The sequence below is a fragment of the Gobio gobio genome (assembly GCF_949357685.1).
Source record: "Gobio gobio genome assembly, chromosome: 19".
Taxonomy (NCBI): domain Eukaryota; kingdom Metazoa; phylum Chordata; class Actinopteri; order Cypriniformes; family Gobionidae; genus Gobio; species Gobio gobio.
Window position 1 is genome coordinate 40,930,999 of NC_137112.1, and position 17,635 is coordinate 40,948,633.

The following is a 17,635-nucleotide window of genomic DNA, read 5'->3' on the forward strand; positions in this document are numbered from 1 at the left end:
TCATCTGAGGATTTTTTGGCCAGTGGCTAAAACTACAGCCACTAGATGGAGCTGTTCCATGCGTTATCAACCCGCCCATAGGGGAGAGATCTCACGCACAGAATGTAAGACACAGACGGCCGCACGGACAATCATAATAACGGAGCGCGGTGCAGAGTAAAGTGAGTGTTTCAACTTTTCAATGAATTCCTGTGATAGTTTAGTTTCCATATGCGATCTGAAAACGTGCCAGACTGGCGCTTAACGTTACCTCAGCTCTTCGTGATGAATGAAATCTGACACTGCTGCGTCTGTGCCGTGACTTTCGTTCGGCTCACTCACACTTTATTGAAAAGACACGTTCAGTTTTTTAATTGTAGTGTTTATACTCTAACTGAACGAAATGATTGTATTACTATGAAGATCAAAACGACGGTGTACGGAGTGGCCTCGTAGGACAGCGAAGCAAGTGCATTCTGGGAGTTGTTGTCTTTCATCCACGAGACATACATTTTCTGTCTTTTCTCAGTCTAGAAGGCACCAAATTAAAAAATTATTTCACATTTCTACTGCATAAATTACCCAGTTTAAATACAAAGTTTAATGCTAAATCACTGAAGTTACCCTTTAACAACCGGATAATGCTTGGATTAGCCAGGACAAACTCTGATTGTATTCATCAGAAAGTAGAACGTTATATACACCTAGGATGGCTTGAGGGTGAGTAAGAGTAAATCATGGGCTAACTTAAAATTTTGGGTCAACTATCCCTTTAAGCAAAATGCTTTCCATAGACATTAAGTTGCAAACAACCCAGAATATTCTTTTAACCAAACCAGATGCTTCTATAAAAAACACAAAACACAATGTATCAGAACTTTAGTGCAAGTTTTGCAATTCACTATGTTAGATATTAAACATTGCTCTGTTAGACACATACCTGCACCGTCATTCCAAACACGCAGTTTAAGCAGACGCATAGCTTACACACGTATGCAGTAGTTGCCACTACAGAACGAGCATTAGAGGAAAATGGGGAAGGGGGGGGAGTGGGGTAATCGGAAGCCCCCAGAGCATGACAAAACAAGAGTCCCCACAGGGGGCACTAGAGAGCGTTCAGAAAAATCATGTTGGCGCATGCAAGGCCAAACGTTAAAACAGGGTGTTGGGTGAGAGGGGGCGTGAGAGAGAGAGAGAGAGAGAGAGAGAGAGAGAGAGAGAGAGAGGAGGAAGGAGAGGGGGAAAAGAGTGAGAGTGGGAAAGAGGGCGGAGTGGACACCAGGAAGTGAAAAGGCAACGGTGAACAGAAGTGTCAGATTTTTCCCAACCTGTGGTGTCGGGCCTGCAGGGGAGACGCCATAGCTTCCCTGCTTGTCTCTGCTGAACACATGCTTCCATAAGATGACGTCAAGCACGACGGTCTAAAGAATATCGCAGTAGGGCGGAAAGAATGAAGAGAGCTACGGATCACATGGCTAGCAAAAGATTTATGGTCATCATTTGTTTCTGCTTTTTCCTTGTCAAGAGCAAAACTAAATACATTTCTTCTTGAAAGGGCAGTGATCATTTTTTTTTTGGATTGTGAGTTAGTTAGAGAAATAGAGGGATGCAAGAAAATTATATTATTCTGCCCTAAAAAAAATTAATCAGTTAATTGGCAATGAGCATACAGCAAGATCACAGGATCGGGTCCCTCTGATTGGCTGCTGGAGTCTAGTGTTCTACTGATTAACAGGTGAGAAAGAACGACTGAGAAGGGGCGTGACCTGTAGTCCGCACCAGGAAGTCGGCGGGATCTAGAGGCGAAGCAAACAGCCGCTATGCCACTACGATGATTGCTGGCATTTCTTAAATCAGCGTGAGGAGTTTGCCCAAAGAGGACGAGAGTAATTTGACCTTTTCTTTGGGATTCAGAGGCAGAAGGAGCTGCTGATGAAATCAGGCACGCTGTACAATTCGTGGCCTGTCAAAATATAACTGCAGTTTCCTTATCCTGGGAATCAGCCTCAGCAGAGCAGATGGAATTTACTTTTGTATAGGGATGGGAATCGCAATTCATTAATGATTGAAAATACTCATCCTAATACTGTTATAACATTTTTCTTTTAATCCATTATTTTTTGTAATTGATTTAGTTACTTGAAATGCTTATTAAATTTAAATTAATCGTGAATAATTCTAATTAATAATAAAAAAAATAACACTCTTGCTTACTACAACAACATGAGTTTGAAGCTCTTTTGGATCAAGTATTCTCATTTATTAATTTGTCATTTAAAGAGTCAAGAGTCGTGTGTTTACAAGAACCAGCTCTTGATTCCCAACCCTATTTTTCTTTAGGCATGTACATGCCATCAAGTACAATTGATGGTTTTAATTGGGTTACAGCAAGAGCAGTGAGTTATTGACCCGGGCTGCAGGGTCCACTAAATCTTCCCCAAATACTGTATAAATAAACTAGCAATAGAATTACATTATTTAATTCCCCCAAAATGGATTTTAACAAAAATGATCAGATTGAACATTTCATTTTTTATATGTGAATATCCGCAACAAATAATGTGTCAGAGTCTGATGTTCCCACTTACCTCGATGAACACACTCACTAAGGTGTTGCCCAGCACGATAACCACCATAGCCACACGCCAGCTCAAAGGAACACACACAAGCTGAGGAGAAATGGACACAAATGTCAAAAACATGCAGCAAGATCAGTAAAAAAAATATTTGTAACTTTTATACAGCAAATGTGCATTCAATTGATCCAATGCAACAGTAAAGTAAATTATAATTTTTTTTAAAATATTTCCATTTCAAATAAATGCATGGTTTTCACAAAAATATGAAGCAGCACAACGGTCTTCAACATTGATAATACAATTTATTATCAATAATTTCTTGAGCAGAATATCAGCAACATTTCTAAAGGATCATGTGACTGAAGACTGGAGTAATGATGCTGATTTAAAAAAATAAATAAATCATGTTTTAATAAATCATATTAAAAAATATACATATTATATTATAGCCTTGGTGAGTATAAAATACAAATCGGTTATATTGTATGTCTAGGATTTATAAGGTCATACTTGATATAATTATTCGAACAACAGGTTAATACTATCTAAAAGAATCAATTATTACAAAACAACTATACCTCCAAAAATGTATAGATTCCAGAGATTGGGACAAACATGATGAAAAACAGGAAAATGATGAGAATAAAAGCAGAAAGAACAAACGGCCCTGAAAGAAACAAAACAGACAACCAGAACGAGTCAATGAACAGGCACTGAGAACGAGATTTGCTTTTCCCCAGTCAAAAAAATGAAATATGCAAATATCACATTGATGTATGATAAGTCAGTTGCACATTTTCAAAATGTACTCTTAAACGTCTTTAAAGATGCTGTCCGTAACTTTTTTTGTGTTCAAGATTTACAAAAATTATATAATGAGAATGTACAACATGAGTCCATTTTCCAATCCGTGTTTTTGTCTTACCCTGAATCATTATGGTACACTTATAATAAGTGTATATATTGGCACTATGTCTAGACCGGACTGGTAGGAACCGCTGCGGAGGAGCACAGTCCCTGCGTGACTCGCCATAGACATAAACAGAGAGAAGTAGCTCCGGCTGCAATGTTCTTCCGCAAGACGCATGCAGTTCTGTTTATTAACCGCTAGAGCGCAAAAAGTTACGGACTGCAGTTTTAAATTATTATATGCATAAAATCTAGACAATATTAGAATTAGAAAAAAAAAGATACATAATTTCAAAACATTTCTGCCTTGTGAGTTGTCTGTTACTCTGCACTGTGAATGCATAAAGTTGAAAAAGGTTCATCCTTACAGTTCTTGTAGCTGGGCTGGCGGAAAGGTTTTCCTTTGGAGAAGACAATGGCAACAATGAGGTACTGAAAAGAGGAGATGAAGAAGAGTGTGGTATTCACATCGTTCGTGATATTTTCTTCTTTTGTCTCTGTGGCGTTCTCCATGTGATGGGGAACAGAGCAGTTGTAGAAACTGTAAATTAAAGAACAAGCAAATGAAAACTTGAACTAGAGTTGCAGAAAGATTATTAGATTTGAATGTAACTATAATCAGTGTTGGGGAAAGTTACTTTGAAATGTAATGCATTACAATATCGCGTCACCCTTAAAAAGTAACTAAAGCTGCGTTTCCACCGCAGGAACTAGGGACTTTGGGGTGGTACTCGGTGTGTTTCAACCACAGGATGACCACTAAATGAAGTTCCGGGTAAAAATGTCCCCGTCAAAACGGCCATGCTTGCAAGGTAGTATTTTTTCAAAGTTCAGGAATTTTCAGGGGTGGGACTCGGGCGCTGAACATGCTGATTGGTTGAGCTCACCCAGCATTTTATTTCAACCTAAAAGTCAGTTGCGGTGCGTGCAGTAAGAGTTGTTTGCTATTCGAATTTGAATGTAATTTAAAAAATACGACCGATGGACAGACAATGAGGTTCAGGCTTTATTACGTGTATTTGCGGAGGACGAAATCCAGCGGGAACTGGAAAGTTGCGTGCAGTCCTACGTCACCGAACTAATCTTCACGGTACTTTAGACCGCAATGGAAACGCAGACAGCAACAGGTCTGGGGGAAAAAATAGTTCCTGGGATAAATTGTTCTGGGTAATTTTGGTGGAAACAGGGCTTAAATACGATACTTGAAAGTTATGCGATTTGTTTTTATAACAAAAAAAAGTTATATTTTTTGGCAAATGTAAAGGCCCTTTACACCAAAAGTGCAAATAATAAGCCTCAGGCTGAAGGAAATGCAAATTCACGCGTGTACAGTAGAGGGCGCAGCTTAAACAAATCTCAGCTGTACCGAATTGCAGAATAATAGGATGCAGGAGAAGAAAGTTTAACACTTACTTCACCAATAAAAACTAAAGTCTAATCTACGTAATTTTTTGCTTATGGCTTAACTGAATCATCTAAGGTCAGCAGCAAGTAAATTGGTCATTAAAGTGATATTAAATGCATACAAATATTTGTTTTATTTAACATATTTAATTATTAGAGTTTACTAGTACTAATTCTAATATTAGGCCAGCTAAAAACGCTTTGGTGGACACGCGGCCTTATAGTATTCTGATTTTGCATTTGACTGATTTTATTCATTTTGAGGAATACTGAATCTTTTTTTGTGCAAGTGAGATTAGTAAATGCATGCTCCCATTTAGTCTAGAACTTCAATAACCATTATGTTCACACAGCGCACACAATGCCTCTGCACTTACTCTGTTGATTTGAATAGCAAACAACTCACGCACTGCAACTGACTTTTAGGTTGAAATAAAATGCTGCGTGACCTCGACCAATCAGCATGTTTTGCGGACAAGTCCCACCCCTGAAATTTCCTGAACTATTAAAAAGTACTACTTCGCAAGCAGGGCCATTTTAAGGGGGGGAATTTTTACCCGGAACTTTATTTAGACCCTGGTTCCTGTAGTCGAAACACACAGAGTACCACCCCAAAGTCCTTAGTTCCTGGGGAAAGTTCCTGCAGTGGAAACGCAGCTTATGAAATCAATTTGAAGATCTTCTGAATGTCTTGCAGTACCATTGGTGACCTATAGGGCTGACTGCATTGGAGGCAGTGCACAATACTCACTCTGGCTTGGAGTACCAGTCGAATTTTTGGATCAAGAGAAAGGCCAAGATCTGGAAACCCAGGCAAATGAGAATCTGGGTCAGAACTGAGAAGAGGAGAGGACCTGAGACAAGGCCGGAGGGAGGTCTTCGGGCGACAAGCTCCTTCCATGCAGAGTTCAAACTCACTAGGAGTGGGTGCGGAAAGCGAATGAGAGAGGAATACAGCAGAACAAAAATTTATGAAAAAAAACTCAATACTGCACTTACAATCAGTGGTGGACAATAACTATATAGTTTTACTTAATTACTTAAGTACATTTTTCAAGCATCTGTACTTTGAGTAATTTTCTGTTAGGAACCTTTTACCTAAGCATAATATCTACTCCACTAACTAACTTAATAAAAACATTGTTTCATGTTTTTTTCAAACTGTGTACTTAGTCGATCAATGCTTACAATTCATTAATAAATGTACCTCAATTTCCATGAGCTCAAACTCTTTAAAAAAAAATCTAAATGCTTATTGACAACATAATATCAGAATTGGCTATTTACTCTATTATGCATGTCCCTGATCTTATGATGCAATGTAATCACAATGGATACTACACAGAACAGTCCTATATTATTTCCTAACTTAATTTTCTGTGTGCCTTTATGTCACATTTGGCAAGTTAAATGTAATGTATAAAGCATTCCCAGATAAGAATCCACTAATCTGTATTACAAAGACTAGTTTGCCTTATTGCATAATTCATAAAAAACTGAAAAGATAGAAAAGGCAATGCTGAGATCAATTTGAGCTGAACAAGAAAGACATTACAGATGACTCACTGGTGAAGACAATTAGAAGAATGATGGCTATGTCGATAAAGAGAAACTGGAAGTCGCCCAGGTTACTGCCAATCTGAAATGCATTATTAATGGTTCAGGGTTGTATAAGCAATCTCAGCAAGAACTAATGCTCTTTGGTTACTCACAACCAGTCTTCAAGCACAGAAAACCAAGTAAAAGATGAATAATAACAACAGTTCAGTGAATTGTTTGTGGTTGAAACCATGACAGGGGAACTTACGGAGTAGAGAAGGGCGACACTGAGGCACTGAATAATACTGTACAGAGCCATGAACTTAAACACACAGAAGGAGGTGATGAGAGCCGCTCGTCCCTCCCTATAGAGAGAAAAAAAAAAAGGTGAGATTTTCTGCAAACAAGACATTATGTACAAAGAACAATTGCCATTGGGAAAAACGGTCTACAATGTTGAAGGCCAACCTCATCTCCAAATGATTACATTTCAAAACATTTCATTTTGCAGCACATAAGTATAATTAAAGATCATTAAAGAGTAAAAAGATAAGTTCTGTCATCATTTACTCACCCCTAAGTTGTTCCAAACTTGTAATCAAGTTGTGGGCCACCATTTTTCTTTTTCCATACTATGGAAGTCAATGGTGTCCCACAACTGCCTGGATACCCTTATTCTTAATATTATCTTCATTTGTGTTCAGCAAAACAAAGAAATGAATATAGATTTGGAATAACTTGAGGGTGAGTAAATGACAGAATTTTCATTTTTGGGTGAACTAACACAGCATTATAAGCATTTCCTAAGAAACCAAGCAATCAACAAAATGTCATGTCTCTCATTGTGGTTCATAAAGGTTCAGTAAGCGAGTTCTGAGAAACGCTATTGGAAATTGAAATCAACAACCAAACAAACAGTTTTGTGAACATTTGCTAGATGTCTGGTCTGTGTGTGCTGAAAAGAAATGTGTTTGTATATAGTCCTGGTTGTGTAAATAAGAGAAAAATCAAAGTGAACTGGACCAGACCATCAACCACCAAAACACTTTTTTAGCCAATCAGTAGTAGGGGGCGTATCCGCTCATGATGGGGGAGGAAAGGGAGCAAGAGAGACATTTGTAGAGCGAGTGAAGAGGAAGAGGTCAGAGGAATATTATTGCAAAAAGAAAGGTTATGATTAGGCAAGAGCTAACAATTTATCCCAGGAACTCTTTTTTCCCCCAGACCTGCTACTGTTTTCTGCGTTTCCATCCCGGTCTAAAGTACCGTGAAGATTAGTCCGGTGATGTAGGACTGCGTGCGACTTTCCAGTTCCCGCTGGATTTCGTCATCCGCAAGTAAACTTTACTAAACCTCGTCATCAGTCCATTGGTCGTATTTTTTTAAACTCCATTGTTGATTCGGATAGCAAACAACTCTTACTGCAAGCACTGCAACAGACTTTTAGGTTGAAATAAAAAGCTGGGTGAGCTCAACCAATCAGCATGTTCAAGTACCACCCCTGAAAACCTGGGGAAACCTGGGGAAAGTTCCCTCTGTGGAAACAGCTTTAGAGAAGCTTTCCAGTGCTGGAGAGACATTAGAGAGCCTCTCAGTTTGCTTTGTGTTTGCTTGATATGCGATATATGTTTTTTAAGCTGCTGTTGAATCACAGCTGATTCATCCATACATGCACGAGCTGTCTGATGTGCCAGTGTTGCATAGCGTGTTTATTATTTTAGGGGCGGCGCAATGAAGGGAGGGGTGTGTTTCAGTTGGATAGGGGTGTGTTTGTTTGGATGTTCAAATATCAACAGTGTCTCTCAGAAATCGCTTACTGCACCTTTAAGACCAAAACTTGCATTAAGTTAATCGGTAACACTTTACAATAAGGTGTCACATGTTAACATTAGTTAATGTATTAGCTAACATGAACTAACAATGAGCAATACATTTGCTGCAGTATTTATTCATCTTCATCAATGTTAGTTAATACAAATCCAGCTGTTCATTGCTTGTTCATGTTAGTTAACGGTGCATTAACTAATGTTAACAAATACAACAGTTGCTTTTAATAATGTATTAGTAAATGTTAAAACTAACATTAATAAATGCTGCAGAAGTACAGTTCATTATTAGTTTATGTTGACTAAAGTAGCTAATAATGTTAACAAATGAAACCGTTGTAATGTGTTACCAGTTAATCAAACCCAAAAGATCATTTTATATCTACTCTGTTTCTGGATCTTAGAATTAAACACGCTGTGTTTTGCTATGTCTGTCCTCCATTCTCATTATTAATGTGGGCAAAAGGGGGAAGAAATGGGGGAAAAATAAAATAAAAATTGCAATTCTGATTAAAAATGACAAAAAAAAGCTCCAGGTTTGCTGTGCTTGTTTGTAGGTCGGCACAATTTAGCCAAAAAATGTGTCATATAATAATAATAATTATTAAAGGGGGATGAAATGCTGTTTCATGCATACTGAGTTTTTTACACTGTTAAAGACTTGGATTCCCATCCTAAACATGGACAAAGTTCAAAAAATTAAGTTGGACGTTTGATGGAGTATTTCTGTGGCAAACATTTTTTTCGAGTATGGGTCTGTGACGTCAAATGGGGCAGAATTTCCTTATACGGGTCCTAAGGGCACTTCTCCCGGAAGGGCGTGCGCGCGACCAGAGCGAGAGAGCGAAAGCAGTACGCCCATCAAAGCGCTTTGCTCGGCTGCGCTGCAGTCACAGGACTTCATGACATCAACGTCACCAAATGTGTGTTTTTGGTTGTCAGGGCAAGACAGACCTGTACAGCTTTCCAAAGAACCCAGCGTTAATGGCTCAGTGGATGGAGGTTGTTTTTCCGGAGCAGCAACGGAGTTGTGCAAGTGTTTTGTTTGTACCCTGCATTTCGGCGACGATTGTTTCATAAACAAGGCCCAGTTCGACGCCGGATTTGTAGCTTGTCTAATGCTGAAAGAGCAGTCCCAGCGATTAAGGTTCACGGTCGTGACTCGTGTTTTGGAAGCAGGCGGTGAGTAAAACTTCTTCAAATGTCTTTGTGTTGATAGCTATCAGTTCGTTCATTCAAATGCGCTACTATTCCATTGTTTTTCTATGTAAACACGCACTAGTCTGATGTGCAAAACCGGTCCGCTTGCTACTGCTAACATTAAAATCACATATAATAGTCCATAAACCAAATTATATCCTCATAAACCATGAGTAAACACACAAAAATGTTGTAAAACTCAAGCATGACAAGCCGCTAAGCAAGTATATAAGTTACAGATCTGATTCTGGATCATATATGTATGGCTAGATCTGATTGATCTCCATGGTTAATTTAGGATAACGTTTTTCCTCACGTTTAAGGATGTCACAGCTTTCAGACGCTCTCAATGCAATAGCTGCGCGCGCTCGGGACTCTTTAGCCCCGCCCACGATACACCTCCAGCTGCTCTGTTTTTTTTTCCCCGGAAAGACTCGGTACAGCGTATCTTTCTTTTATAAATATAAAAAAAACTAACGATTTTTTGGAGATATGAAGGATGCAATATTACTCTTTAGGTACTCAAGATTGACATGAGATTGACTGAAAGTGTTTCACCCCCCTTTAATTATAATAAGAATAAATATTACCATTGTAAAAGAATTCAGAAAAAAAATTCAGGAAGGTTTTAAATGCGAAACGTTATGCATTTTTGGGTTTCTGAGGTCAGAAGCCACATTTTTGCAGTCTAAATATATGCTGTTTTTGGACTGGAGATGTTTTGAGTTCTGAAACGTGCAGCGTCTTGTAGAACAATGAACTTTGTTCCAAAATATACTGAAAGTTTTGATTGCTCATTATAGGACTGCTTTAAAACAGAGCTGTGCTGTGGTGCAGTTAGGACACCTGATCAGATTGGGCACGCAGGTGATGCTGGGAGTTGTGGAGGTGAAGGGAGACGCCACTGAAGCCTCCAGCTCTGACAGGGAGATCCCAGCGTGAGCTCTCTTCAGTGCCTGAGCAAGAAACAGACAGACGTCATCAGCTACACATGACACTTTCAGAACACATGACAGGTGTAAGAGACACAAACATTGAAAAGGTTTTACAGTACAACATATTTTTAAAGTCTCTCACCCCACAGTCGTTCGCTCCATCTCCACACATTCCTACAAAATAGCTGCAGCACAGAGCAGAAGAAAAAAGTTTAGCAAGATTTTAAATTTAAATAAATAAATAAAAATCTTACCAACCACAAACTTTTGAACAGTAGTGTATGTCTATATTATAGATATTTTAAGAGTTATAGCATGAAAATGAAAATAAAATACATGTTTTTCATTATTGTCGAATAATGTGTGTGTGTGTGTGTGTGTGTGTGTGTGTAATACTCACTCTACACTTTCCAATGTCTCAACAAGCTGAGTCTTCTGGTCAGGCGCCATCCTTGCAAATACTGTTCCATGAAGCACCAGCTACACCAACAACAGTAAAAACACCATAGATATCATATATAATTTGACGACACGCGTTTAAATATGGTATAAAAAAAGAAATCCGCTTTCAGCCAACCTTCTGTAGCAAGTCCTGGAAATGCTCAATAATTACAGCAAAAGATTTTCCGCTCATGGCAAAGTGATACTGTTCCTGAGGTCTCGTCTCAGAATGCCCATCTTCCATAATAATCTCCATCTCCTGCTATCAGAGAAAACAAGTACAGAGAGATGATGAAGTTAAAGCTTTTTGCTTTATCGATAACATTTGTGGTCTTAATATAATAATAATTTGTTACATTTATATAGTGCTTTTCTCTGCACTCAAAGTGCTTTACATGGAAGTGGGGATTATCTGCGACAGCAGACATATTGCGTCAGAATGCCCACCACACACCAGCTTATTGGTGGAGAGGAGGCCATGATGATGGACAGAGACCAATGGGCAAATTTGGCCAGGATGCAGGGGTTGTAAACCCTTTTTTTTTTCTTTGAAGGACATCCTGGGATTTTTAAATGACGACAGAAAGTCAGGGCCTTGGTTTGTAACGTCTCACCCGAAAGACAGTACTTTTTGACAGTATAGTGTCCGTATCACTATACTGGGGCATTGGAGAATTCTTGTTGTTATTTTTAATGGAATTTTGAGTAATCACAAATAATTAATCCGTGCACATTTCACGTTTCATGCCGACTTTACCAAAGTTTTTTAATGTATATTGTATGGTCTTGAGTACGTTCATTGTAAGTGTCCTACTAAGTGATTTTGCTAAAGGACAAGTTTACATTTTTGGTAACACTTCAGTCTAGGGTCTAATTTTCCCTATTAACTAGTTGCTTATTGGCATGCAGATTGCTAGGATATTTTCTGTGTATTAGTACTTATTAATAGTTTTGTGTAGTATGTGGCTTCATAAGCAGTTATTAGGAGTTCATTGAGGCAACATCATAGTTAATAGTGAGAATTCGACCCTTATCTAAAGTGTGACCAATTTTTAACGGCCATGCCACGAATGCTGTTGATAGAGCTTCACATGTAACATTCCAGTAACAGCAGTGGCAGCTTCTGGCCAGTAGATGGCGCACTGACCTCTAGTTTGGTGGGCTTGTTCGAGTGTTTGCTGGGTTTGTCGGCGTAGTGCCAGTTGATCTTGGCAGCCTGGCCATCTTTAGGGGGCAGAGCGTCGGCAATAATGACTCGGTCTTGCGGCTGAATCATGCCGCAGTCTCGTGCCACAGAGATGGCCGTCAGCATGTTGTCACCTAAAAAAACAAAAACAAGAAAGAAACTGTTACTAAAGCCATAGACTTTGGAAGTAATTTTTAAATCCCATCCTTTTGGACCTTGGTACACATGCAATATATTGGTACTTTTTCGCTAGTGAACACAGATGATGGCTGGTATCTGCAAATGACCCAGACAGTGTTCCACATGATTGTAAGAGTGGGTCATGTACAAACTCAATCTGCTTACATTCACAATGCTGCATTCAGCCTCGTCTGAACTTTGGAGCACTTGGCTGGTAATCTGGAGAGCTGAGAACCTTATTAGACAAGATTCCAGAAATACCTAATGAATTAAGCTTCAAAGCTCCCAGACTCCTGTCTATCTGCCTGCGGCTGGTCACTCTAAACGCCCTACCATCTTCAAACAACATTGACATATTCCACTGTTGATAAGCTAATCAAGTAAACTAACACAAATAAGGCAAGCAGTAAGTAACTGAACAAGGTTTGTTGGGCAAAAACTGAAAGTATCCTATCAGAAAGGCCCCAAGCACTCCTGCGACAGAACACTCATTAGATCATGATCTTTTAGAAATCAGGATGATTTTGTATTTATTATTAATGCTGCTTCATATTTTTGTGGAATCAGTGATACATTTTTAAATGACTCTTTAATGAATAGAAAATAAACACATCCTTGCTGAATAAGTAGTACTATTTATTTATTTTTATAAAATAATCTCTTACTAAGCCCCAAGATTATACACTGCTGTTCAAAATTGTTATTGATATTTTCTATATTTTCTAGCTTCGTGGGCAGCACATGTACATTACAGTTCAAGAGTTTGGTGTCAGTACGATTTTTAAAAAAAGGAATTAATACTTTTATTCAGAAAAAAAATGCATTCAATTGATCAAAAGTGATGGTAAAGACATTTATGCAACACATTTTTTTTATTTTAAATAAATGCTGTTCTTTTAAATTCTTTGAAAAATCCTGAAAAAAAAAGTTTTCAGCATTCATAATAAAAATAAAATGTTTCCTGAGCATATCAACAATTTGCAGCATATCAGAATGATTTCTAATCATGTGACACTGAAGACTGGAGTAATGATGCTGAAAATTCAGTTTGTCATGACAGGAATAAATTAAATCTTACAAAAATACTTTTCTATTTAAATATATTGTAACATAATTGTAACAATATTTCACAATATTACTGTTTTTACTGTATTTTTGATCAAATAAATGCAGCATTGGTGAGCATAAGAGACTTTTCAAAAATCCCAAAGTTTTGAACAGTATTCTAATATAAAATGCATGTGAATAACTATGTTCTACAATTTAAAAAGACCCTTTGAAAAGAATATTCAGGAACTGTCAAGTCACCCTAGGTGTATATGACATTTTTCTTTCAGACGAATATAATCAGAGTTATATTAAAAAAGTCCAGGCTAATCCAAGCTTTATAATTGCAGTAATAATTGCTCTGTTTTTGACATCCACAAAAAATGCATCTGTCCGTCAAATAACGTGCTCCACACGGCTCTGGTGGGATAATAAAGGCCTTTTGAAGCGAATCGATGTTTGTGTAAGAATAATATCCATATTTAAAACTTTATAAAGTAAAGTTTCAGCCGATCGCCTTCAGTGGAAAAAGTGTTGAAAGTGCCTCTCGCCGTTCAAAATGATCATCAAATCATTTTGAACTGCAGAGGCATTTTCAACACTTTTTCCATAAATTGAATACGGAAGGCGATCGGCTGAAACATTACTTTAAAAAGCTTTAAATATGGATATTTTTCTTACACAAACACATCGATTCACTTCAGAAGGCCTTTATTAACCCCCCAGAGCCGTGTGGAGCATGTTATTTGGCAGACAGATGCAGTTTTTATGGACTTCAAAAACAGAGCAACTATTACTGCTATTATAAATCTTGGATTAGCCTGGACTTTTTTAATATAACTCCGTTTTAGCCGTCTGAAAGAAGAATGTCATACACACCTAGGTTGACTTGAGGGAGAATAAAACATGGGCTTATTTTCATTTTTGGGTGAACTATCCTGAAAACGGTAGCCATTGAATTCCGAAGTATTTTTTTTCTTCCTATGGAAGTCAATGGCTACAGTCACCTGTCGGTACTATCAACATTCTTTAAAAAAAAAATCTTCTTTTGTGCTCAACAGAAGAAAGAAACTTACACGGATTTGGAACTACATGAGTAAAAAATTAAAAAAAATTAATTTTGGGGTGAACTATCCCTTTAAACTCCCAGGTTTTCTGAACCGACACAGATGCAAGCCAGGAAAAATAATCAGCTGAACATATAGAGCGCAAAGTCATTTTTACCTGTGACCATAACGGTGCGTATGTTGGCACGTCGTAGATCATCCAGCACCCCTGGAGTTTCTGTTTTCAGCTTGTTCTGCATGATAATCAAACCCAGAAAATCCATATTTTTCTCAATTTGATCCCTGTAGAAGAGAAACCAAATACAATGTTGCATTAAACACATAGTTGCACAAAAGTCACAGCATAACATTGCAAATAATAAAAAAAAAACTTAGTTTTGACTGCCAGTAAAGAGCTTCATTAAGTTTAAACTTTACCTGTTAATGTTCTGCACTTTGTGAAATGTAAGTTTGGATTCTAGCCGTCTGTGTGCCAGCGCGATGACCCGAAAGCCCTGTTTAGTGTAGTCCTCCAAAACCTCTGCAAAATCCTCTGGTACTGTGGTGCGTTGGGAGAGAAAAAAGCAACTTCAATTCAACGCTGATTTGACATCTAAAAAAGATGATATAATAACAGGCATAACTTCCACTGACCTGACTCTTTCTTACACAGGCTTGCCACAACCTCTGGTGCTCCTTTCAGATAGGCGTCCATACGTCTCTCTCCGATCTGACGAACGACCACGCTCATTCTTTGCAGGTTGGAGGAGAAGGAGAACTGCCGCACAATACCGATCATATAGGATGCCTGCACGAGAAATGACAGAAAGCATGTACACACCCATATACGTCCATAATGAAATTCATATATTCATAGAAGCATAGCCATTGTACATACCGAGAGCTCATAGAGTTCTGACAGTTCCTGAAAGGAAACCACAAGAGATAAGATGTTTAAAATAAATCCTCACCAAACATGCGGAAAACATTTATAATAATCTAGCTTCATGAGCAGCATATGTACATTACCATTCAAAAATTTGGGGTCAGTAAGATTTTTTTTTAAGTCAATTTAGTGCTGTTAAATCGATTAATCGAATCCAAAAAAATATCCATGAAAAATAAACGTTTATGTTTACATAATACATGTGTGTGTACTGTGTATAATTATTATGTATATATAAATACACACTCAGTCATGTATACATATAAGAAATATTTGCATGTACATACTGTATATATACACATTTATATTAAATATATTTTATATATGAATATAGCAATTCTTAAATATATACATGCACGTGCGAATGTATATATATACATAATTATACACCGTACACACACATATATATATATCATGTAAACACAAACTTTTATTTTGGATGCGATTAATCACGATTTGACAGAACAAAAATAAAATGATACTTTATTCAGCAAGGATGCATTAAATTGCTCAAAATTGTCAGAGCCATCGCCTTGTGGGCAGAGCTCTGACATTTAGCAAAACAGGGCTTCGGGTGACCCGAGTTTGAGTCCTGACATGTGGTCCTTTCCTGATCCTGTGCCCCTATCACTTCCTGACTCACCTTGACTGTCCAATAAAGGCAAAAATACCCAAAAATATAACTTTAAAAAAAAAAGGATCAAAAGTGACAGTTAAAGGGTTAGTTAACCCCAAAAAATAAAATTATCCCATGATTTACTCACTCACAAGCCGTCCTAGGTGTATACGACATTCTTCTTTACTATATTTACTATAAAGTCAATTATCTAAGTGTGACACCTCTCACAGTTCAAAATGTTTACGCATGTCTGACAACATTGCACACCAGGTTCGCTCATCAGACGTAGCGTAAGCATTTTGAACTGTGAGAGGCGTTACACTTTCTTCGTAAGATAATGTACTTTATAAAGTTTTAAATATGGATATTTTTCTTACACAAACGCATCGATTCACTTCAGAAGGCCTTTATTCGCTTCAGGGGAGCCGTGTGGAGCAGTTATGATGGATATATGCACTTTTATGGACTTCAAAAACAGAGCAACATTCACTGCCATTATAAAGCTTGGAAGAGCCAGGACATTTTTTTAATACAACTCTGACATTCTTCTTTCAGACGAATACAATCATATACAAGGATGGCTTGTGGGTGAGTCAATCATGGGGTCATTTTCATTTCTTGAGTGAACTATCCCTTTAAGACATTTATGAAATAAAAAAAAGACGTCTATTTCAAATAAACACTGTTCTTTTGAATAAAAAAACAAGGTCTCAAAAATATTAAGCAGCACAACCATTTTAAAACATTGATAATATTAATGATAATAATTTCTGAAGGATTATGTGACAAAGCTGAATTTTCTGCAGTCATTACTCAAGTCTTCAGTGTCATCAAAGGAATAAATGACATTTTCAAATGCTCACCATATCCTGTTCAGGTGATATTACTGGTGGCGGCAGAAGCTGATTTGGCGGTTTTACATAAGTGAGTTCAATGCGGTCGTGTTGAGCCGTCTCCTCTTCTGTGGCCTCCACCAAGATCTGAAGACCATAGATAGACAGAGTGACACTAAAAACATTAAAAACAAGTACAACTTGTTCCAAAACTCGAATGAGGATTTAATAAACTGTTCTCCCATCTCAGCAGACACTGACCCAGCCTGTGGCCTCGAACATCTTGAGGTCGAGTGGATCTCCAGAGAGCTGACCCTCAATCTTAGTGAGGGAGTGACAGGTGGCCATGCAGGAGACAAACTTGGTTGTTACTAAGCTCTTATCATCTGCTTTTTCTTCTGAATGATGGAACCTAGGGAAGAGAGATTCTTTGGTCAGAAAGACAATTAAAAATTCCTCCATGTTCATTTAAAAACAACGGAGAATGTTCTGTTTATATAGTTTATCTTACCTGCCATCTTCTGATCGTTGAATTCCCCACATGTCCAGACCATCTTCAGTGAGGGTGCCTGTCTGAAATTATACAGAATAATGAAATATCTAAAATAACTAAAAAGAAAGCATTAATTGTTTTGTATTACAATAAAACCAATTACTTTCTTCATCATCATCATCATCATCATCATCATCATCATCATCATCATCATCATCATCATCATCATCATCATTTATATTAATACAATTAATTAATAGCAATAATACATATTGTAATACGTTAACAAAATAAACAAGTAATAGTTTAATTGGTAACATTAGTTAACTACATTAGTTAACATGGACTGAGAATGAACAATACTTCTACAGCATTTAGTAATCTTATTTAATGTTAATTTCAACATTTACTAATATATTATTAAAATCAAAAGTTGTATTTGTTAACATTAGTTAATGCACTGTAAAAAAACG

The 17,635-nt window shown here is 37.6% G+C and overlaps 1 protein-coding gene across 5 annotated transcripts in view; it reads right to left on the reverse strand.

The window, feature by feature from the left end:
- atp13a3 (ATPase 13A3) overlaps positions 1–17,635 on the reverse strand; it is a 76,834-nt gene that overhangs the window by 8,341 nt on the left and 50,858 nt on the right. For 2 of the 5 annotated variants that reach the window (XM_079845295.1, XM_079845293.1), the window contains 19 exons: positions 17,181–17,242; positions 16,931–17,081; positions 16,700–16,816; positions 15,170–15,196; positions 14,926–15,079; positions 14,710–14,830; positions 14,450–14,574; positions 11,960–12,132; positions 10,949–11,074; positions 10,772–10,851; positions 10,514–10,556; positions 10,283–10,392; positions 6,679–6,775; positions 6,438–6,510; positions 5,623–5,788; positions 3,836–4,008; positions 3,137–3,225; positions 2,568–2,648; positions 1,308–1,400 (listed from right to left, as the gene is read on the reverse strand). In XM_079845295.1, the coding sequence (XP_079701421.1) occupies positions 1,308–1,400; positions 2,568–2,648; positions 3,137–3,225; positions 3,836–4,008; positions 5,623–5,788; positions 6,438–6,510; positions 6,679–6,775; positions 10,283–10,392; positions 10,514–10,556; positions 10,772–10,851; positions 10,949–11,074; positions 11,960–12,132; positions 14,450–14,574; positions 14,710–14,830; positions 14,926–15,079; positions 15,170–15,196; positions 16,700–16,816; positions 16,931–17,081; positions 17,181–17,242 (2,061 nt within the window). The remainder of the gene's footprint in view (positions 1–1,307; positions 1,401–2,567; positions 2,649–3,136; positions 3,226–3,835; positions 4,009–5,622; positions 5,789–6,437; positions 6,511–6,678; positions 6,776–10,282; positions 10,393–10,513; positions 10,557–10,771; positions 10,852–10,948; positions 11,075–11,959; positions 12,133–14,449; positions 14,575–14,709; positions 14,831–14,925; positions 15,080–15,169; positions 15,197–16,699; positions 16,817–16,930; positions 17,082–17,180; positions 17,243–17,635) is intronic. The other 3 variants (XM_079845297.1, XM_079845294.1, XM_079845296.1) reach the window with 2 other exon arrangements.